We start from the raw sequence: 23,511 nt of genomic DNA, 5'->3' as shown, positions 1-23,511 counted from the left end.
TACACTGTTTGCACTGAATCCTTATCTCAGGCTCTGCTTCTGGGGAAACTATTGTGACCAACTTGTCCTGATTTTCTTGGGATTGTCCCAGTTTTGAACTGAAAGTGCCACATCCTGGAACCCCACCCCTCAGTGGGTCACCCTAGAGGAGAACCCAAACCAAGACAGATTTGACCACACTCAGTGGGGCAAGCAGATCACTGAACCATTAGCTTGAACGCCAAGTATCAGCTTTGAGAACAAAAGAGCAGGCACAGTATAATTTTGTCATATCATCAGGTTTAACAGTTTTTATGAGCTAAAAGCCTAAGACAAAAGTAGCCACCAAAATAAGCCCCAGGGCATGATTTGCTAATTATTGGTGGACATGAGTTGGCTGATGTCCCAGATTTCCACAATGTCTACATAACTGGCTACTGGGCAAAAAGGTGGTATGTATTCCAAGAACAAGAAGTGTCACGGGCACAGTGGAGACGTTACAGGTGAGCAGGCAAGGGGCTGGGGCAGCACATTTTAGGCACTTGAGGCTCTGAGGGGGACAAGCACCGGCCATGCCACTTGAGCCAAAGCCACTTGGGCAAAACAGTGCAACTACACCACGTGTGTCACCACATTTGGCCACATTGAGACGAGGCGCTTTGCCTTGGGAAGCAGCTGTAAGCTCAAGACAGCTGGCTCCGAGCCAAGGAGATTTGCAGCATGATCAGGAGAGTCCCACTTTGTCAGGTAACCTGGGAGGCAGTGTCGTTGGGAGCTAAAGTCAACAGGCTGGAGGCCGGGAGAACATGTGGGTCTGGGAGCTCCACAGTAGGGGGCCGGGGGCCTGGCCAGGAGATCCTGTCAAGCTCCTGGCCTTAGGATCCATCTCTGCAGATTGGATTATCCAGCTGCAGAGTGCTGCACAGACCCCTGCCCTGGTTATTTTTACACTGGCCCTGCAGAGCATGCTACAGCTGAGGAATGTGCCCGTTTTTTTGGTTGATTTCTCTAGTCCCTGCTAGGCTGGTTTAAAAAAAGTCTTCAGATGCCATGGCAATGAACACACAACCTATGCCTGGGGTAGCAAGGCCCTTCTCTTTCCCTTCCCAGGGCATTACGGATGCAGAATGCATCGTGTCCAGGGACCACATGGAGGTGTTCCAGTGTGCAGGTGGTGAGAGGCAGCCCTTGGACCCCACAAGGGCAGGTGCTAGAGTGTCACATGGGCTCCAGCCAGCCAGGTTCACAGCTGCCACCCATTCACCAGGGGGAGGCTGTGCACAGACTGGGGGAGACCCTTTCTCAAGTCCTTTCATTGGGAGTCCCTGCCAAGGAAGAAAGAGGGGAACAGTAGCTGAGAGAGGAAGAAAGTCTTCAAGTAAGGGTAGAGACCAATAGGAGTTTAGGGAAAGTCAGGAGTTAGAGGAAACTTCCAGAAGCCTTTTCTGATGGCCATTCCAGGTGAACCAGCTGGAAGGGAGGAAAAGAAACCCTTGCTTTCTCGAACACCTGAGGCATGGGTGGAAACACCCAGAGGCTAGTCTGAGAACCAGCTACCCCATCAGTCACGGCCGTGGAGGGCCGTAGATGTCACTCACGTTGTCCACAGGAAGGGGACAGGCTTGGAAAACAAGTGCCGGCTAGAAACCGATGCTGCTTATTTACTAGTGTGGTGTAGGTCTGCCTAAGGACAGGCTCCCGTTTTCCCGGGACCTGGAGCTCTCTCCTAAGGGGTCTCAGAGAGCGGACTCAGCCTCTCTGTGTGGCAGGAGCTTGGACCCAGGGGGCCACTTTGTTGCAGGGACCCCCTCATTTCGCCTGGACAAGGAGGCCCACATAGGGAGCTCCTCTGGCAGCACAGCACCGTGCACTGCTCAGCTCACCTTTACTCTCCGCCTCGGTGAGCACAGACGGCTCAGGGGGCTGGCCTGCAGTGTACACGGTGCCCGAACGCACTCGTGTAAGGCCACACTCACAGACGGCAGGACCACAGGTTTGAGATGGGGCTGGTCAAGACACACCCACCTGGAAAGCTGGGAGTGGGGAGATGGTTCCTGGAGCAGATTTTCTTCAGATGCTTCTCAGCAAGCTCCAAAATGGAGAAGAACACCCCCTGATATTTCACTATGCTACCTCATGGTGTCTGGCACATAGTAGGTAATCAATAAAGGCCTTTTGAAGGTCAGTGCCCGAAGGATTCTGAGAGATGTAGACCAGCATTTCCCGATGGAATAACACAGGGAGAGCCACCTCCTGAGCCACCTTACTGGAGACTGACAGTACACTTGAATGAATACTTACATATTTACACAACTGAGTCACTCTGACCTAAATAAATGTTTGCCTAGTGTTTTCCCAACATATTGGCAGGTGAGACAGTTTCTCATGAATTGCCAGTTCACACATGAACCAAAGAATAATGCTGGACATGCTGATCTATGGGGCCCAGAGATAGCAAGCAACTTGCCAAAAGTCACACAGCCCACTGGTGGAGTTTAGGCCAACACTAGAGTTCCTCAGCAATCGGCTCAGTGTTCTTCCCTCTAAAGTGCCATTAGGCAATCGTACTCTTCTCATTCTTCAGTCAGGCAGGGCTTAAATGTCCCTTTGATTGACTTAGAAAGCAAGTGCTACTTTAACAGAGAATTTAGATTAATCCAAATTAATCCCAATTGCAGGGGCAATGTTTCACCTACTTGAGAACCTTCCAAACTATTTCAGCTTTAATATGCATGCCAGCCACCGAAGGTTCTTATCTTTTCCTTAAAGCTAGTTCCTTCCATTCTCTGTTTGGTAATCCTGGAAGCAGATTCCTAAGACTGCATGTCTTCTCTATATCATTGAAGTCCACTAAAAAATATCTTTCATCTTGATATCCCCCAAAGCCTTTGGGTTATTGAAATCAATGAGGATTTGTTCCTCTGCACCTCTGGGTGCTGGGCAGGGGAGCCAGGGAGTGTGGAGGTCCACAATTTGCTTACGCATCCAAGTTGTCCAGAGCTCCAGCAGCTGCTACCAGATTGGGGTCTGAGGAGGTTCCCAAGGCGGGTTGTGGGCCCACTGCCTTGCTGGATTTCTCCATTACTCCTTGCAGGTGTCTTACAGCACTAGTTCCACACTGGGCACATGCTGGGCCACCTTGATCCCTGATTATTGTCCACACTGAGCCTGGAGACCCACAATCAGGTTAATTGGTAGGCTGGTCAGCCCTGTCCAACCTATTCTAGTTAGAGAAGGAGAGAGGCCCAGAAACCCCATGTGACTTTTTCAAGGTCACACAGACAATTACAGCAAGTTCATGGTCACTAACACAGGGAAACATCTCAGAGGCAGAGAATCTGGGAATGCCAGGGCAGGGAAACCCTCTGGCTCCAGGGCACCCAGAGAGGGGAAGCCACTTGCCCAAACTAGTGCTAGGGATTCCAAGTCTCAGCCTGACAATGTTTCCATTTACACTGGGCCAACCAGGGGATGCCATGCTCCGCCCTCCTCAGGCTGCCGCTGGGGCTGCTGGCTGCATAGCTGCAGTAGTGTTACCAAGTGCAGTCACACCATCTTGACTTTGAGTAATGACTATGAGCCAGCACCCCAGACTGGTATGCTTCCCTCCAGGGCTGTGGTGGCCACAGTGTTGGTGACTGGGGTCCTCCCCAGGCAGTGAATCTGAAGCAGGTCAGCCAGCCATGCAATAGATGGGATTTCATATCAAGTCTCCAGCCTCCTCCCCTCCCTGGGGGATGGATCACTGGCTTTTTGTGAGAGCCTCAGGAGGGCTTGTGTGGGGACAGCGGCTCTTGGGAAGTGTGGTGGCATAGCTGGACTTGGCATGGAGGGGTGGACTGTATGGGGCAGGTACCCCACCCTGCTGGGGCTGCCTTTTCTCAATACCCAATGGGCCTTCTGCTGGAGGCCCTCTCCCCCCACCTTGCCACTGCTAAGACTTGGCATTTTAGTCTTCGTGAGGCTGGGCTGTGTGCCAGAGCCCACATGTCCTTTACAGTCAGTGTGATCCATAGAGTCCTCCAGATCTGCCTGAAGGGGAATATCTGTGGGGACTTTGCCCCAGGGCTGCGAAACCCACGGGGACCACTTGATGTGGAGGGCTAAGGCCTTGGAGAGGTGGGTGTGCAGGGTGTGGAGGTTCAGCCTGGGGTTCCAAGCTGGTGGGCTTCCTTGGGGATGTCCAGATCCACTTCCAGGGGAGTCTCCATGGGTACAGCCACCAGGGAATGTGAGGCTGGGATACACCTGTCACCAAAGCTATCACAAAGTGGGCCTGAGAGGGAGAGGTCCCTGGGGGCAAAGACTCTTGAAGCAGCACGTCTTCATTTCATTAAATAAGTCATGCTTCCCAAGTGGAGCTCCCATCCAGTGCACTGCAGCCAAGCATGGTTTTCTGTTGCCAAGAAGGCCCCTCTTTCCAGTATTCTGTGGCTAGAGAGGACCCCCTGTCCCAGAATGCAGCTGATGCTGGGTGCTTCTCTAGCCCCTCAGCCCAAGCATAGAGTTTACATTGCACAGTTCCTGCAAGTGTGTGAGTTATTTAAGTTGCTGTCTGCTTTCTCCACTGAATTCTGTGACCATGTCTATTCTTTTGGACTATTTTTGCATAAATTGTAGATTAATTCTAACATCTCAGCTTGCAGGGTGCCCTCTTTGTCCTGACCACCTCCTCTTCTTAGGTACAAAGTCACAAATAATTGGTCAACCAATGCTAAAGTATACTAAGGGCTTCCAAGCCAAAAGAAAGAGTCCTGGGGGACTCTTTTGTAAATTGTTGAAAAGTATAGTTCTCCAGTTGGTTTATACATGGGATTTGGGGGTCTTGGGCCATCACCATGGAAGCAGGTGCCTATCCTACAATGCAGCAGCCAGAGGTGGGCTCCATGTACCTAGATGCAAGCTTGCATGTCTGGTTATCTGCAGCCTTTGGGTTCGCTCATCTACACTTTTATTTGAGGGGGGCATTGCCCATGAAATCCTTCTCCAGAGAGAACTCAGGTTTAAATTGTGTTCTCTCTTCCAACCCCCCTGAATTTACTGGCTGTAAACCCCACTGCTGCATGCATGTCTGAGCAGAAAAAGGAGCCTTGGAACCTTCTAGAGATCTGGACTAATTCCCTCACCTTACCCACTTATTGTATAAGTGAGGAAATGGAGGCCCAGGCAGGGGGCAGGGGTGACCTAAAGTCACAAAGCTGGATGGTAGCAATACTGGGACTGAAGTCGGGCTTCCTGATTGTCAGGCCAGGGCTCTTTCTAGCAACCAATATATTGGCTACAGCTTCAAAAATTCCCCCAACCAGGCCAAAACGGTCCCCTCCCTCTCCTCCGCTGTTCCAGCCTCCCTTCCCCCGACTACACATAATTTGGGTTATAGCAAAGCATATCGAACTCCAGGTTCTCATCCCAGTGCCGCAAGAGCACGAACAGCTGGCGGGCAGCAGCCTTCAGTGTGCCCTGCGTGCGGCCCTCCGGCACCTCCTGCTGCTCCAGCCACGAGTTGGCCTTGGCGGCCACCAGCTCCCACTCAACAAAGTAGGAGGCTGAGCTGTGCTCCAGCCACGCCAGCGCCACCACTGTAGCCCACAGCTTCCCTGTGTGTTCTGTCACAGCCTTGGGCTCCCAGCCCGGCTTGCCCTCTGCCAGTGGCTTTGGGGAGAAGCTGTGGGGACTCGGGGTCTTAGACTCAGGCTGGCGGGTGGTGAGGGACTCTCGGTGGCATGTGAAGGGCGAGGTCCACTTGAGCTTCTCCATGGGGATGTGGATGGCCTCACAGAAGGCTTGGTTGAGCAGGAAGGCTCCGGAGGCCAGCTGCAGAGACACCTGTGCATGGGAGAGCCCCTCAGTGGGCCTCAAACCTTTTAACCTGTGGAACCCCAGGCCACACAAAAGTCTGGGTCCACATATAGCCCGCCCTTTCATCCTCCCCAGCTTGTCCTGCCTGCCTGGGGGATTTGCGGGATACCCAGGCCACCCGAGCTTCTCCATGTTTTCTCCCACAGAAACACGGAACTGAGCACCTGCCAAACGCATCAACACCTTCACTCCAAACCTGCCTCTTGTCCTGGCAGGTGCGCCGAGGTTGGCCACTGGGACTGTCCACTGCTATCCAGCAGACTCTGAGCAGCTCACCTCTCTCTTCCTCCCTCCATGCCAAGCAGTTTCCAAGTCCCAACAGGTTTCCATGCTACACAGCTCTGTCATCCGCCATCAGCCTCTTCATGTCCCTGCCTCTACTTCCCCTCCCTGCCCCCTCCCCACCACTCCATCTTTCCTGCACCCTTGGTGCATGGGAGGGGATTTTGTAAGGCACAGATCATGTCACTCCTTCGAGGCCATCAGGTCAGTGGCTTCAATTTTCACTTAGAATAAGTCCAAACTCTGATTACAAAAATGTTCAGATGTGGACTTGACACTTGCCCCTCAAAGCCCCTTCTCCGGCCACCAAGCTCTTTATCCTCTCGTGGCTGCTGGCCATGACGCCTCATGTGTCAGGTCTTGGCTTTGCCATTACATTTTTCCAGAAGTCATGGGCCCTTCCTCCCTGACTTCAAGCCTGGAGTAGGTGTCCTCCACCCCTTTCCTCCCCACCAAACCTCAGGCCTCTGCCATTACAGTGCCCACGGATCAGAGCTGTCCAGTTCCTTGTCTGCATCCCCATTGGAACTTAGTGCCATGAGCTCAGGGACTCTGTTTATCTAGTTCAAGGTTGTCTCCCAAGGTCTAGCACTACACCTGGCTCAACAAATACTTGTTGAGTGAATACATGCATAGTGCTCTGTTGTCCTGGATATTTGGAAATTCACAGTGACTATGCACTTGGGTGTACAGGGATGAGAGCCGTGCAGCGGAGCTCAGACTGTGTCCTTCCTTCTAGCACCTCTGATCCCAAAGCCCCACTGGGTCCCACATGTAGCAGGGCCAGTGTCCCTTGCTCAATTCAGAGACGCCTACTCCAGACTTGGGCTTCTAACTCTGCCACAGCATGCTGGGGCGTCTTCAGAGCCACCTGCTAAACACAGTGCATGTCCCTGGGGTGTTAATTTTACTCGCTTGTGAGTCATTTCAAGGCTTATTTTTATGTATTGAAAAGCAGACACACATAGAGGGTGGAGTGGAATGCAAAATTTCTGTGAATTTTTAAAGCAAAGACAGCAGATTGCAAGAATATTCATGATGCTGGTGCTGGCTTCTAGCAAGACTTCTAGATCTTAGGCTTGGTGGGGTGGGGGGCTCAGGCAAACTCCCTCTGCCCTGCTGGCTAGCTGGGTCAGAAGATCTAGCTCTTCTTTCCCTTGTGGAGTGGGAGGGTGGGCAGGAGGCTCACCGGAAGGCCGATGGGCATGGTGTTTGGAGCGGAGGGGTGGGGGCTTGGGCACTTACCAGTGGGACATAGTCGAAGCTCTGGCTACCTGGGGTTGACTGTGGGGCCTTAGTCAGCGGCTTGCTCAGGAAGCCCTTGGCAGCTCGTGTCAGCAGCCTGGACTTGTTGAGATTCATCCTGTGTGGGTAGAACCCAGAAGAATGACCAGAGTCACCCTTGTGGTGTCCCTGGTCATCCCATCCCCCTGAACGTCAGAGCCGGAGGGGATCTGACAGATGGCTTCCTCCAGTCTCCTCATTTGACAGCTGGCAAAACTGAGGCGGTGGGGAGGGGATTTCCCAGGGTCACCTGGTGGGCGAGCAGCAGCCTGGATAAGGAGCATGTTCGTGCTCTTTTCATGACACTCTTCAATGCTGTATGCTCACCCAGCACAGCGGTCAGTCGTAGGACTAGGCCTCCCAGGGGATTCGCATTTACAGAGACCGTGCACATTTCAGATTGTTCGTTTTTGTCTAAATGTCAGGATGGGCCTGCCTTTGACCTTCCCAGCCAGGGAGAGCCCCAGGAAAATGGGTGGCAGTTGTGTGTCCCCCCCTGGAAATCCCATATACCTGGATCCAAAGAGAGCCTCTGAGGCCTTCAAGGAAGAGAGCGTGTGGGTGGCCAAACTGCGCAGGGGACCTGGGGAGCCACAGAGTGACAGTTGGAACCTGACAGATGACCCTACCCAGACACTCACTGCCCAGCTAGGAAAACAGAGGCCCAGAGAGGGGCTTGCCTACATCTCCAGGGATCCGAACTGCCCATTAGGCTGCAAGGCAGTTTCTGACCCAGCTGGTATGGGGACGGGTGAAAAAGGTGGGCTCATGGGAAAGAAACAGGCCTCTGAGTTTCCTTGACAGGCGGCCCCTGGCATCTTCTGGAAGGTTATCTTTGGCAGTAACAGCTTTACATCCACTCCTCTTATCCCCGAAAGGGGGGCATTGGGTTTCCCTCCTGGTACACACTTGAGGATTCTAGGCAGAGTGAGATGGTAGAAAGGTCCCTCAGCTGGGCACTGGGAGGCATGACTCCAGACCTAGCTCTCTTGCCAGCCTCTTGTGTGACTTTGGGCAAGTCACTTCACCTCTCTGACTCTCAGTTTCCTCATCTTTAAATTGGGGGTACTCCTATTCATCTCACACCAGGATGTTCTGAGGAATAAATGAGCCTCCGAGGACTTTGTTGGCCTAAGACACCCTCCTGGCCCAACAGTCAGTCAATATCACTTTCTTTATTAAAAGGAGAGCCAACCGATGCCCACTCACCTTCAGAGGCAGCATACTTCTCACGGCCTGGGGACCTGGTCTCGCTGAAGGGCGTGGCGAGGCTGTCCTCCACACCTACAGCATGAGAAGCCAGGGAGGCCTGAGCCCCGCCCCTTTCTCACAGCCCATCTCCCCAGGGAGAGTGATTATATGAATACCTGGGGATGGGCTGGGGAGCAAGGTCAGGGTTTCCATCCCTGCTTGGATGGGGCTTCATCTTCCAAACATACCACCAATTTCCCACTGTAAAAGCCAGACACGCCTAGGTTCACGTCCTGACTCTCCCACTGACTAGCTGTGTGACGTTGCGAAAGCTGCATCCTTTGTAAGCTACGATAGCCAGTTGGGATAATTGTATTTAGATTGCAGTGTGGTTGTAAGGATTAAATGAAGTAATACACAGTGCCTGGCCCCTGGTAAGTGCTCAATTAATCCCCGAGCTGCAGGACCAGCAGGGAATCAGGAGCATCAGAGGCCTGAGGGTGGGGTTAGGGGAGGAGAGAGGTGGGCTTCTGCTCACCAGGTCTGTGCCTTACTAAGGAGGGGCTCATGCCAGCTCTCCAGGAGGAGTCAGAACATGGCACTGACTTGTCAGGGGCTCTGAGCCTCACTTTCCCCATCTGAAATGGGGACAATAATTGCATGTAGTTTAAAATGCATAATCAGGGTAATTATTGGTATGACTATCATTTCAAGGGTGGAAGATTTCAAAGGCAATATACTGTAAGAGAACTGTATTCAGGGACGATGTTCATCAGAGCCCTGTCTCTCCTGGGAGACCATTAGTAGCGCTGTGAGGGCTAAGAAGCTCTGTTTATTGCTGGGTGCTCAGGGGCGGTGCCGGAGTAAACTAGTGACGTAGTGCTCGAGGGACTGCCTGGGTTCAAGTTGTGGCTCTGCACGTATCAACTGTGTGATATTGAGTGAGTCACTGAACTTCTCTGAGCCTCAATTTCCCAATTTCTTAATGCAGAAAATAAAAGAAATGTTCTCAGTTGGTTGTGAGGAGTCGTGGGTGATTGGAACAGTGCCTAGTTCATAGAGAACTCTCGGTATGTGTTAGCCATTGTCATCCTTGGGGAGGGAAAGGGCTTGGGATTGAGTAAGAGCTTAGAAGGTGTAGACACGTGGGCACGAATCAGAGGGCAATGGAAAGGGAAGGATTTGTGATTTTGATGGCAGCCATGGGCCCCAGCAGGAGCTGAGCTATGAAGAAAGGAAAGGGCGGAAAGGAATCCCTGAGCCCAGCCTGGCTCAGGGGTACCCCCCCTGGTTTTGGAGGCTCTGAAGGACCACAGAGTTGGCAGAACTCCTTAATTCTGAAAAGCTCCTCTTGCCACTCACACTGTTCCTTTTTAAAGCCAGAAATGTCTGTAAGCACTTTCTGCTCCCTTGGGTAAAGAATTGCTCTCATCTGGGTGTCTGGCTAGTGGTGAGGTGGGACCACTGGTGTCCTTCCCATGCACAGAAGGAGGCAGGATATCCTCACCGTACACGTGAGGGTATGAAGGAAAAGGTTAGCACTAGTACAACAGTCAGGCTGTCTTTAGGAGGACAGAAAGACTTTCAGACATTCGGGACACAAAGGGTTAAAGCTATCCTGTGAATTAGTGCAAGGTCCCCACAAGGTCAAATCATGGATCTTCAAAGACCCAAGCTGCAGACACAATGAAATCAGGTGAAGGCAGGAAGGAAACGGCTGGGAATCCTGACAGAAGCAGATGGTGGGACCCAAGCAGATGGAACTACTCTTTGTGCTCTTTTCCCTTGTTTATTAGTTTTCCTGGCATTTGGTGCCTGGGAGAATTCAGAAGTTGGAGGCAGGGAACAGCCCCGAGTGTTGGCGGACCTAGAAAGGGGAGCGGTGGTGGGACGGTGTGGCACGTGGTCAGGGAGACTGTGCTGCTCTCTGGCTCCGGGCAGCCTTCTCAGCAAGGCTTGGTTGGGCCATGCTGAGCCCCTCTGCCCATCCTCAGAGAGCGCAGGAGGCCTGGCCTTGCCGTGGCCCTGCAAAGGCCCATGATGCAGACTCAGAGAGAGTCCTCCGGGGCCGTGGACATGTGGTGCCCTGACTCAGGGGCTCAGGATTGGAACACGCCCCAGGTGGCTCTTACTGAGGTTGTGAAATACTCCGTCTCCTGCTGCCGAGTCTTCCCTGGGCATGGTCTGGGACCGTCCAAAGCCAGCAGAGGTGCTCCTCCACTGTCGGGTCAGGACCTGAGAGCTGGCCATACGAAATGCACCTTCGTGAATTCGAAAAGAAGGGGTTAGATGGGTACAATCATGCCAGAGTCTTGCCCCTTCCCCAAGGTTGGCAGCAGGGAGTCTGGCTTCCATCTGTCAATCATCCGAAGGCAGGAAGGCCTTGTCCAAGGTCAGACCATGAGGTTTGGAGCCAGATGCTCTGGGTTTGAAGCCCAGTCTCATCTCTTAGTAGCTGGATGGGGTATTAACTCCTCTGAGCCTCGTTTTCCTTATCTGGTAATATAACTAACTACCTTGCCCGGTAGATACTATGGCTGAGATAATATTCAGAAAGTAGCAGTTTTCTAGTTAATTAAAAGACTGGCTTTTTCAGGAACGTGCCACTTTCCTTCTCTCAGTGTGCTGTCTCAGAGACCCAGGTCCCAGCTCTCCTCCCACAAGACAGGCTCCTGAAGTCCAGGGTGTCACCAAAGGGGGGTGGATGGAAGTGATGAAGCTATGGCGCACTGAAGTGTATTTTGGGAAACCCCACTCTCAGAGAACACCATGTCTGTAAGGTTTTCCTTTAAAAAATGAAGAGTTGTATTGGGAAATAAGTTTTGAAGAAGCTGCATAGTATGGTCCATTCTCAGCCTCTTGAAGTATATGACGATGCTAAAAGCACTGAGAAGTATGCAGTAAAGAAAGCTTTTGAGCTTTAATTGATCCACGGTTCCTAATCCGGTATTCCCTATTTTTGTGCTGAATGGCCATTAGCAGGACATGGAATCATGGTTCTAGTTTCCTGGAAGACATTTTGGAGAGAGCTGATCCAGGTCTTAGGCAGCTGTGGGACTTGGATTAAGACACGGGCTAGGTCCTCAAACCTCCCAGGCTGTGGCTGCAGACACTAGGAGAATGGTCAGAAAGAGACACCCTGAATGAGGAGCAGTTTGGGATGACAATGACGGTCACTGAGAATGGCCCAGTGAAGCAACAGCTTGGGCTGCTGACCAGAGCATGAAATGCGAACATTTGGGAGAGTTAAGCAAGGGAGGGAATGGGTTGTTGATTATTTTGGTACCAAAGATACACAAAAAAATAATGGGTGGGGGAACAGGAAGAATGTGGAGAGGCGTATTTTGTTCCCAAACACAATTCCTTCCTGAGGTCTGCTAAAAGAAAAAATGGAGCTGTAAAGGACAGGAAAATGTCATTCAGGAAAGAAAAAGGACATATAATTCATAAACATATGAATAATACCTCACCAAAAACCCTAAATAAATTCCCCAAGAGATTCTTTTCTTACCTATGAGACTGGCAGGATTTAGAAAGATAAACAATATTCAGTGTTGGCAAGGGCAGGCATCTGAATAAGCTTTGGGGCAGGGTCACTTTGTTAACTAACTTACATTCCACTTTTAAATGTACAGACAATCTTACTTCTAAGGGTTAATTAAACCTGCAGAGATAACCAGACAGATGCACAAAGATGTTCTTTGCAGCATAACTGACAATAATCAAAAGGGGAATAAACTGAGGGTATAACAATAGGGCTGGTTAAATAGGTTCTGATGAAGTTTAAGAGGCAGCGGAGAGGGGTGAGAGGGAGCAGAGACTCCAGAGCCAGGCCCCTGGATTCAAAGGCTGGCTCTGCCTCTCATTGCTGTGTGGCTGTGGGCAAGTTACTTAGCTCCTCTGCCTCTGTTTTCCCATATGTAAATATGTTGGGAGCAAATCTGTGGGCCTTTAAGCAGATTCGGTCACAGGAGCCTTAAGACAACAGCAACGTTTTGAGTAAAAATCTTTCCTGTAAAATCAGCTGGAAATCTTGCCTATAAAGTCAGCAACAATGAACCCATCCACACGTTGGAAACAAGTTTTCCCCTATCACTAAGAGGAACATTTAGTGAACTCCTAGGTTAGAGCTGGGGTTAATTTACCTAGCAACATTTGCATTTCTAAGTCAGAGTTAGCAGTTGGGCTACCTCACAGCATGTGCCTTTTCTGTCCTTTGTTAAGCAAGAAACACCTCCCCCGCCCCCAGAATGGCAACCCCCCCGCTTCTCTTTCGAGTCCTCCGTTCCCGTCAGGGCCTACCAAGACCCAATCACCCTTCTGCACCTCCCCGCCGGCGCCTCCTAAAGTCCAGTTATCTCCTGACCCACCCCTTACTTGCTACTTATATAAATTGAGCCTGTAAACAATAAACTTCGCCAGCTTGATCAGACATCCTGTCTTGCTGGTCATTCTTTGTGTCTCTTGCTTGTCTCATTTCTGCAGGCGTCTCCGGTACACTCCACGTTCGTCCCGCGGGCCGGGACATAAATAGGGGTAATAATAGTATCTGCTTTGCCAAGTTGTTAAATCATTTAATATATATAAAGTGTTTTGGAACACTGTCTCATTGGCTATTTGATGGTGATAGCTCCCTGCAGTAGAATACACTGCAGCTCTGAAAATGATAAAGATTTACCTTCACGGAAAGGTACTTTGTAAAATATAGCACATATTAGTATGATCCAATCCATGCAAAATTATCTGTCTTGATTTCTCTACATGTAGATACCCACAGAGAGAAGTCTGGAAGGATGGTAATTAGTATTCATCTTTGGATTGCTGTCATTCCTTTTGCTTTTATTTATTTTATGTCTTTCTAGATTTTGGAATTTTCTACAGTGAGCACACCTCATAGTCCCAATTGGAAAAATACAAAAACGTCATATTTATTTGGTGCGAAAGAGGGAGCGGGATGGTTTCCCAGACTGCAGAGCAGTGGGATGGGGGCTCATGTGTCACACCCCATGGTGGCCAAACCATCCACTGGGGGCCTTTCTGCTTCTAGGCCATTCCTTGTACCCCCCGCCCCTGCAGGCCTGTGTTCCTTTGTATCCCAGCACCCCTCCTCAAGCCCGTAGGGGTTGCTTGGCCCTGAGGAATGCCTGGCTGCCCACACCTGCCTTACCAGAGTTGGGATACCCCACCACGGTGGGCAGGTAGCGGCTCTTGCTCATGTCCACAGGCACAAAGGCTGTGTATTTGCTGATGATGTTGCAGGCCTTGCTGGTGTGCACGGCATTCATCTGGTAGCGGCGGCCAGACCCTGCGGAGGGAGGAGCTGGCAGTCACTGCGGAGACTCGAAAAGTCCTCCAACAGGGGGGTTCGGCAGCTAAAAGGAGGGCTAGACCAGGAGTCCCCATCTTTGGGATTTAATAAGCCCTTAAAATCAAGAGGTTGCCACCTTGCCAATTAAGGACATTTTTTTAAAAACCTACGGTTATTAATCTCTACCATCATTTCATAAAATAAGGACATTTTAATGTAAAAGAGGTAAGACATCTAAGAATAAAAAGACAGTTACATCCCTTAAATAACTTTAGTGTTATTTTTAAGAAAACAGAACCCTCTATGGCGTCTGTATTTTCTCTTTTCATTTTGCCACTGTCCGATGGGATCCTTGCTGCAGGATTTCACGGGTCCCTGGCTGGGTGGGGACCACTGGGACAGTCCTGCAGAGAGGATGGAGAGCCCGAGAGGAAGAGTGGTGGGCACAGGGTCACAGAGTGAGTTAGTAATGGGCCTGAGATCAGGACTCAGGATGGTCTGGCCCCCAGACCCAAGCTCTTCCCATTGAAAGAGTGGGCAGCGTCCATGGCTGGTGGCCTCCAGAGGCCTATGTGATGTGCCAAGGGGACAAAGAAACGCTTTGTGAAGTATAAGGTGAGGTGTTTATGGGAAGAAAAAAAACCCATATATGTGTGTGTGTATATATATATATATATACATATATAATGTGAAAATATAAATAATATAAAATATAAACAATATGATATTATTGTATCAATAAAGCATGAACCTCTAATAAATGCTAAATATATTCTCTATTTATAACTGTATCTATCTATTCTCCAGATGTATTCCATCGAGAGCCCAGGAGTCACTTTCTTAGGAGAGTTTGCCACAATTCCTGAACTAAATTAGCTCCCCGCCATCCTTGTTATAAAATCTTTTGAATTTCTGTAATTCTTCTTAGTAGCACGTAGGACAAATGGACTCAATTGTGTGTTTAACTATTTGATTAACGTCGGTTGCTCTGCTAGTCTGTGGCAGCATGTATGAGGGAGACTGGGGATTATGGTGGTCACTGAGCCATTCAGCCCCGAGTCTGGCCCCTGGCTGATCCATACTCAATAAATGGCATTGATGAGGGAGTGAATGGACCAACTAGGTCTACAGGGTTCTGTGGGAAGGTGTGGTCCTGGGAGCAGGTGGAATAGAGCTGTCCCAGGTTCCAGAGCTCTACAGGGAGCGCTGCAAGGAGAAGCCCTGGGAAGTGTGGAGAGTGGGGGGCCTGTAGCAGAGGGGAAGGAGGTAGGAGAGGACGGATCACCAGATCACGAGGCGGGGTGGCAGGGGGTAGAAGAGCCCTGGACTGGGGAGAGGGAGGTGTCTGGAGGCGGAGCGAGGGGGGCAGATCAAGGAGGGGATGGAGTCTGGGCGCTGTGGGAGGAGGAGAGTGTTAGGGGTGAGGGGAGGCATTTAGAGGCCGCGGTGGGAGGAGGGTGGAGCGCTGGGCGGCGGCGGGGCCGCGGGTCCGTGGAGGGGAAGGAAACCCGGCGAGGAGAGGGGATCTCAGCGGCGGCGGGGCGGGGCGGGGCGGGGGGGGGCGGGCCGGTGGGACGGGCTGAGTGGAGGGGCGGGGCCCGGATGCGGGGCGGGGCTCAGAGGCGGGGAGGAGCGGGCCGGGCCGGTGGGACGGGCTGCGAGGAGGGGCGGGGCCCGGATGCGGGGCGGGGCTCGGATGCGGGGAGGGGCGGAGCCCCGAGGCGGTGGGGGACGCAGGCCGCTGTGCTCACCGTGCTCGATCTCGCCCTCGCGCTCCGCCAGCTGCTCGAAGTCGCGGATGATGGCGCGGGCCGCCAGCTGGTGGAAGGTCTCGTTCCACAGATCGGCGTCGCGTGCGCCGCCGCGCTCGGGGCCGGGGGTGCCCAGCTCGAAACTCACCTCCCACTGGAAACTCTGGCTGTCGCGCAGGCCCTTGACAACGGCCCTGCCCAACACGGGGCGTGGGGTAGCGGGCCTGTCGGGACTGACCCGCTCCTCCGACTCACCCAGGGGCTCCCAGTCCGAGGACGTCTCGGTCTCGAAGGCTGAGGAGTGATGAGACGGCTCTGCAGGCAGAGGGACAAAAGGGCGGTGCCCTGAGCCGGAGGACAGAGGGCCAACCCCCAGGGGCCATCGTCCCTCAGGATAGACTCCCCTCACCCCCAGCAAGTACAGTGCCTCCCACCCCAAACACACAGCTCCTTCCCTAGGACAGCTGCGGTGGCATGGGCTTGTCCAAGAGTGGGGCAGACCTGAGGGAGCGAGATAGGGTGGCGTCAGGACCCTTGGGTGCAGAATGCAGCTGCAGGGAGGATTATCTGGGAGCCTCACAGGCAGCCCAAGGGCCAGGTTGATTGGGAAAGAGGGGTCGGTGAGGTCCTCAGGGACGGCTGGACTACAGCAGACCTACCCTCTCCGCCAAGGGCACAGAGGCAGGCATCTGCCCTCTGAGCTGTCATCTGAAGCTAGGCCACAGCCAGGGGTTCCTCCCTCTCCCCAGTCAGATCCTGGACCCTATTGACACTTACCCAGGTCCCCAGGGCTGCGTCTGTCTGAGGAAGGCTTCAGGCTGGACCCAAAATCCAGCTCTCTCATGGGGTTCCAGGCCTGGGACTCCCGGCAGGAAGGCAGGGCTGGCTGGCAGCCTTGGGGCAGCAGAGAGGGCCTGCGGGCTCCTGGGCCCCGGAGTTTAAGGCCCTGGCTCAGGTCTGGGCCACTGTTCAGCAAGGGCTAGGAGTACAAGAGGAAGAGGAGGAGGTTGAGTTCCTGGTGACTGGACCCTCCCTGCACCCCCAGCCCCAGCTCTGCCTGGGCACTTTGGCTCCTCCTGGGAGACTGACTGCCCAGCAGCACCCAAGGGCAAATTACGTGCTTCCTACTAACCATGAGAAACAGCAACGTGAATAAATAAGCCCGAAGTATGGATGAAGTCCAAACCATTGGAAAACCATGGAAAATGACGCACCATGGATAGTATTCTAAACCCACTTATTTTTTTTTACCATAAAGCTCAAAACTGTGCATTTAAAATTATCTTTTTATATGTCATGCTTAAAAGGTCTTTCCCACTCAAAAACATTACAGAATTTCTGTGATTTTATTTTTGTTGGTTTGTTTAAATCTTTGATTCATATGAAATTTATTTTGGTGTAAAGAAATAGGAACCAGCCTTTTCCTTGATTTTCTGAATAGTACAAATCTCAACACCGTTTACTGAATACAGTTCATTCATTGAGTCCCTAGGGTTTATCAATTCCCCACCTCTATCCTGACAAAGCTGTCAAGTTATTTGGCTTTATTTCTGGACTTTTGTTCTGTTTTGTGTATTTAATCTGTTTATTCTTGTGCTGGGACAAAAAGTGTGAAAAGGCAAGGGATAAACTGGGGAATATATTTGCAACATGCATGACAGAAAACATTTTCAAGAAAATGCTCTGATAAAGCATGGGAGAATAAACTCAGAAAAATGGGTTGAGAACATCTACAGAAGTTCTTAGAAAAAGTATCCAAAAAATTCATGAAAAAATGCTCAGCCTCACAAGCATTGCTCAAAATTCAGTTATGATTTTTTTCCCCATCTTCCAGGTTGGCAAATATTTAAATGATGGCATCCATTGCAGTCAATGGAGAGATAGGTTCTCTCTCATGGAATGTTGGTGGGAGAGCAATTTAGCAATGTGCTATCAACATTAAAAATGCATAAGCTTCTCCAGAGAAGAAGTTCAGATGGCCCACAAGCACATGAAAAGATGCTCCACATCGTTAATCATCAGGGAAATACAAATTAAAACCACAATGAGAGATCACCTCATACCGGTTAGAATGGCCACTATCCAAAAGACAAGAAACAACAAATGCTGAAGAGGATGCGGAGAAAGGGGAACCTCCTATAGTCTTGGTGGGAATGTAAATTGGTTCAACCACTGCGGAAAGCAATATGGAGGTTTCTCAAAAAACTAAAAGTAAGAATACTGTTTGACCCAGTAATTCCACTCCTAGGAATTTACCCAAAGAAAACAAGATCTATGATTTGAAAAGACATACACACCGCTATGTTTATTGCTGCACTATTTACAATAGCCAAGATATGAAGCAACCAAAATATCCATCAATAGATAAATGGATAAAGAAGATGTGGTACATATACACAATGGAATATTATTCAGCCATGAAAAGAAAAATCCTGCCATTTCCAATAACATGGATGGAGCTGGAGGGCATTATGCTCAATGAAATAAGTCAGGTGGATAAAGACAAATACCAAATTATTTCATTCATTTGTAGAATATAAAGACAAAGCAAAACAAGGAATAAAAAAAACAGTGGACTCACAGACACCCAAGCGACTAGTGGTTACCAAGGGGAGGGGTTGGGCAGGGTGGGTGGGGAGGGAGAAGGGGATTAAGGGGCACTATAATCCGCAGTCACAATATAGGTCTAGGTCACAGGGACAGTTGTACAGCATGGAGAATACAATTAATGACTCTATAACATCTTACTACATTAACAGACAGTGACCCCAACAGAGGGGGAGAGGACTTGATAATATGGGTGGATGTTGAACCACTGTGTTACGTATGCGAAACCATCATATGTATATCAATGACATCTTAATAAAAAAATGCACAAGCTCCTTTGACACAGCAATTCCACTTTTAGGAATCCTGTGGAAGTATGCAAGGATGTAAATAATATTTGCTGCAATATTATTTGTAAAAGTACAAATCTGGAAACCAAATGTCCATCAGTAGGGTTGGCAAATAAGTTACAGTACAGCCGTGCAGTGGGACACCACACAACGCTGAAATGAAAGAGGCAGATGGCTCCATACCAATGTGGGAAGATGGCCAAGATAAAACTAAAAACGTGATTTGCAACTGTTCTGTATTTTGATTGGGGTGGTAGTTACATGACTATATGCATTTGTCAAAACTCGGAACTGTTCACCAAAAAGAGAAATTTTACTGTATATAAAAAGGACTATATTTAAAATTTTTTACTGTATTAAAAAGACTTTAAAAAAGTAAATCAGACATTAGTTTGCATATGCGATATTTCAAAACATGTGTATTGCATGTATATGCATGCGTGCAGGAAGTTTTTCTGGAAGGAAATACTTAAAAACAAGTGGCTCTGGGCACAGGAGAGGGATGCTATGATTACTTCATACCTGACTTGAGTTTGAAGGTTTTTATTGCAAACCCTGAGTTATGTATTAATTTTGTAATTAAAGAATATTAAATTAGTTAAAAATGAATTTTGTGCCTCTGGGAACACATACATGGCTTGTAGGGAGAGGGGGTGGGGAAGCCAAGGCACTTCCTGGGTGTAACAGAGAGAAAAACTGCCTCTCAGTCTTTTTAGGTAAAGTTAATCATGGGGTCTTTTTCATCCCTATCAACTGTTTGTTGGGAAGAGGACTGTGATTCCCCATTAGAAGCAGGCTCCTTGGGACAGGGGTTGGGGTTCTCCTTCCTGTCTCCTCTGGACCTGAGGTCCCGGAGATGGTACAAGGGTGTGGAAGAAGAAAGAGATTGGTCACTCTCAATAAGACCTCAGCGAAAGCTGGTACCCATCCAGGGCTTCTGCATCCTGAAGGATGCCTTTCTCCCTCCCCCATCAGAGACTGGAATTCCCTTCCCTCCTCCCCCACCATCACCACCGCACTGAGAAACAGAAGCTGGCAGTTGCCATGGCAACCGATTAGTCTAAGATTCAGCCCCTCACCCAGCCAGAGGCTGCAGGGAGCGTGTACATGTGTGAGGGCACATGTGTGTACATTTGCACAAGTGTGTTGGGGAGTATCCAACTGATGGGGAAGCCAAGCAGAGGATGGGGAGAAAGAAGCAAGACGGGCCAGAAGCAAGCGAGAGAGAAGGAGGCCAAGCTGCCCAGAGGTCTCACCAACAGAGCTGCGCTTAAGGAACACCTACCGTGCGCCAGGGGCTGTACCAGGCACTTCCTGTCTTACCGGCTGATGCCTGCCAGAGTCCTCCACTTACAATGGGCTCCCAATAAACATCTGTTGATGGATGTTAACTCATCTGCATAAGCTATTCTCCCCATTTCACCCATGAAGAAATTGGCACTCAGGCTATTAAGCCACGTGTTTGAGGAGTAGAGTCAAGTCACTGATTCCAAGATCAGTGTCTTCCATCTGCATGGAGGAGCCCTGGCTAAACACAGAGGAGGGCTTTCAGGGAAAAGGTGACAGTGTCTCTGCCCTTCGGGAGTGTATGTGCAGGCGGGGAGAGATGGAGGAGGTGGGTAGGACTGAGAGAGTGAAAAGCTGCTTTCGTGGGACTACAGACTCACAATGACAAAGCCACATAAAAAGCCCATTTGTAAGAAAATGGGATTAGGCCTGCAGATAATACCAACACCAATTTGGTTTAGGACAGTGTTTCTCAACCTGGTCATTTTGCCCCCCATTTCGCAGGGGACATCTGGCAGTGTCTGCAGACATTTTTGATTGTTATGACTGGAGGTGGTGGTGGTACTGGTATCCAGTGAATAGAGGCCAGAGATGCTTCCAAACATTCTACAATGTACAGGACAGGACAGCCAACAAATAATTATCATGTTAATGGTGCTGAGGCTGAGAAACCCTCGTCTAACTGGACAGTGCAGGGCTGGTCCTCCCGTAGCTGTAACTCTGAGATGATCTCTGCCCCAGGTGAGTGTACAACCCTTGCGATTTGCAGAAGGTGCAGTGTGATGGAGGGGTGAAGCAAAGGCTTTGCAGGCAGAGGGTCCTGGGTTGTAAACTCCTGGCTGGCTGTGTGATGCTGGATAAGTCACTTTACCTCTCTACCCCTCAATTTCCACATCTGTACAGAGTGGGGGCAGCCAGCCTGAACACTTCTTTTTCCCAGGGATGCTATAAAATCAAATGAGAGTGTAGATGGGGAAGCTCCTTGCCAACTGGGAAGTGCCGTGTGCAGACAAATGGGTGATGTCATTGACCAATGGGTATCATTATCATGAAGGTTCTAATATTATTGGGGGTCAGGCAGATGACCGTCCAGAAAAAGGAGTAAGAAGTCACTCACTTCACAGTGTAAGTTGTGGACAGGCCCCATCCTTGTGGCTGAAGCGGGAGACCGAGCTCTTCCCCACCCATGGCTTCCCCCAACTCCAACATGCCCTGTTTGAGTACCTGCAAATCAATCTGCCACTGCAGGGCATCTGGGCTGGGCTGGTTGGTAAGGTCTTGCAGCTTAGCTTTCCTCAGTGGGTGTTTCCTGGCAGCCACCGTGGGGTCACTGGCTGTGGGGGTCCTTGGGGAGGGCTTGCGGGCGGTGATCTGGTTGGCGCTATATGCCCGCCGTCGCTGGGAGTGGTCCAGACCTGGGCAGGGGTGTTGATAGGGAAGCCATCAGGATGGAGGACAGTGAGGGAAAGAGAAACTTCTTGAGTTTTCCCGTTTGCTTACTGAAATATAACCGGCTGCCTCACCTCACTTGGCATTCAAAGCCTTGCCTAATCTGACCCTAATCTCTCTACCCAGCTTCTCTCTTTTCTGTTCCTTTTCCAAGGTACTGTGTGCTCCAAACTTACTAGATGAGTAACCAATTATGTATGCGTTTTCTAAATGCCACATCTCCACATCTTTGCTCCGTCAGTTTCCGCTGTCTGAAATCTCCTCTCTCCCCACTTCCAAGAACCAATGCCCTCATTATACCTTTGTTGATATATTCTCTACCAGATGTGCCTTTCCCTGGGACCCCCACAGTTTGTTAAGCTTCCTGTGGCCCCTGTCCCTGCTTTCTATCAGAGTTAAGGCCAATTATATTCCACTTTGCACTCAGTTATTAGCCTTAGTAGGTGATCAGTTAAATACCCTCTGAGTGGAAATGAACACCATAAAGAAGGTGTTTGGAGACAGACAGATCTAGACCCTTTATCTATACTCTTATCTCTTTCAAGTTCCATGACCTTAGCCACTTTGCTTAAATTCTCCAAGACTTAGTTTTGTCATCTGTATAATAGGTATAATAGTAGCTACCTCTACAGCTGCCCTATTCAGTAAGATTGTTTGTATAAAGTGCTTAGCACATAGTAAGTGCTTAGTAAAATGTAGAAATAATGGCCTCCCTAGAGAAGGGAGTGAAGTACAAAGAGCAGCAGACTAACTAGGATTGGTGGTGGAGTCTTCGCCAGATGGCTGGGCGTCTTTGGCCTGCCTCAGGGTGAAGGGTGCACCCAAACTCCTGGCACAGTCTCTGCTGTCTGGGCTGGTCCCCTCATCTTGTGCATGGTAGAAGACAGAGCTGCCAGACTCCTGACGGGAGGGAGAGAAAAGAGGGCTGAGAATGAAGCTAGATGTCAGGGAGGTCATCTACAGGTCATGAAGGGATGTGAGAGTAGGTGGTGGAGGTTCCAGCTCGTTATTATTTTTCCAGAATAATGGGAAAGATTTTTGCTTGCTTGGGAAACTTAGGCAGACTTCTGTTTAAGAGATGGTGAATGGAATTGACTTTTCATATCACTTCTATTGTTTATATTTTTAATTGTCATCTTTATTAAAAATTTTTAAAGTATTTCTAAATGACACTGCTGTCTCCAAAATTTAGGTAACCAAAATTAACAAAATGAACCATCTGTTTCTTCCATTCCATTCTCCATGATACAACATATATATATATACACATATAGATATATAGTATATTATATAACTCAAAACATATATAGAATGACCAAAAAACCCTTATGTTTTATTTATTGAAATCAATTTTGGGAGTCATTTTTGTTTTCCAGAAACTGGACCATATTACTTACATTTATTGTATCTAGAAATTTTGCACTTAAACATTTTGGAAATCCTGCATCTCAACTATTCTTTTTAATATTTACACAATATTCTGCCAGCCCTTATTGTTTAGCATTCACCTTGTGGCCATTTATTTTTGCCTCCATAAAAAAAATGCTACAATACATCCTTGGACATAAATCCATTTCTGTTAGATTCTTAGGAGGGATTTCTGGGTTGAAAAGTTATCTATTTCTAATTTCATTAGTTATTTCTAGATTGTTTTCCAGGAGAGCAAGTCCTGTTTACACCAACAATATATGAGAGTATATGCTTCACCCAACAGCCCTACTAGTAACAAGAGAAGTCTTTGCCAATCTCATGGTTAAGGAGAATGATTTGAAGTCCTTTCTATCAGTAGGGTCTACTGAAGATCTGCTGCCTTGCAGACTATGGTTCTTAAGAGATCCCATAATACTCTAAAATACTCAAAAATTTCACATAAAATTCTAACTTCTCTTGAAAGATTAGTAACACATTTAATACAGGGCTCACATTCCTGCATGGCAACAGTTTATTAGGGCTGAGTAGGAGCTGCCCGAGATAGACAGGGCAGGTGCTTACAGCTTGTCATATTCCTCACCACTCCTTATTGCCTCTCTATGAACTCAGTGATAACTGCTATCTGTCATGACATTTGCCCCTTTTATTTTTACAAGTCCATTTCATTCATTTTATGCCTACCCATACCCTCTAGGTATTGAGTTTGTGACTCTTGCTTAAAAATAAAACAAAACAAGATGGTAAGTCCTTCAAGGAGGAGTGGAGAGAATCACTAAAGAGGGAAGATGGGTGA

General features: G+C 49.4%; 1 protein-coding gene across 8 annotated transcripts in view; it reads right to left on the bottom strand.

Annotated features, from left to right (window-relative positions):
* Positions 1-262: 262 nt before the first annotated feature.
* The window catches only part of VWA5B1 (von Willebrand factor A domain containing 5B1), a 69,627-nt gene continuing 46,378 nt past the window's right edge, over positions 263-23,511 (bottom strand). For 7 of the 8 annotated variants that reach the window (XM_073233330.1, XM_073233329.1, XM_073233331.1 and 4 more), the window contains 10 exons: positions 22,040-22,187; positions 21,063-21,253; positions 16,432-16,633; positions 15,655-15,969; positions 13,763-13,900; positions 10,728-10,856; positions 8,614-8,688; positions 7,918-7,987; positions 7,366-7,483; positions 263-5,805 (listed from right to left, as the gene is read on the bottom strand). In XM_073233330.1, the coding sequence (XP_073089431.1) occupies positions 5,338-5,805; positions 7,366-7,483; positions 7,918-7,987; positions 8,614-8,688; positions 10,728-10,856; positions 13,763-13,900; positions 15,655-15,969; positions 16,432-16,633; positions 21,063-21,253; positions 22,040-22,187 (1,854 nt within the window). In that variant the 3' untranslated portion in view covers positions 263-5,337. Of the gene's footprint in view, positions 5,806-7,365; positions 7,484-7,917; positions 7,988-8,063; positions 8,323-8,613; positions 8,689-10,727; positions 10,857-13,762; positions 13,901-15,654; positions 15,970-16,431; positions 16,634-21,062; positions 21,254-22,039; positions 22,188-23,511 lie in introns of those variants that run through there. The other variant, XM_073233332.1, reaches the window with a different exon arrangement.

This window comes from Manis javanica, chromosome 4 (genome assembly GCF_040802235.1).
Source record: "Manis javanica isolate MJ-LG chromosome 4, MJ_LKY, whole genome shotgun sequence".
Classification (NCBI taxonomy): Eukaryota; Metazoa; Chordata; class Mammalia; order Pholidota; family Manidae; genus Manis; species Manis javanica.
Note: the sequence above shows the minus strand (reverse complement) of the source record. Positions and strands in the feature narration are given on the sequence as shown.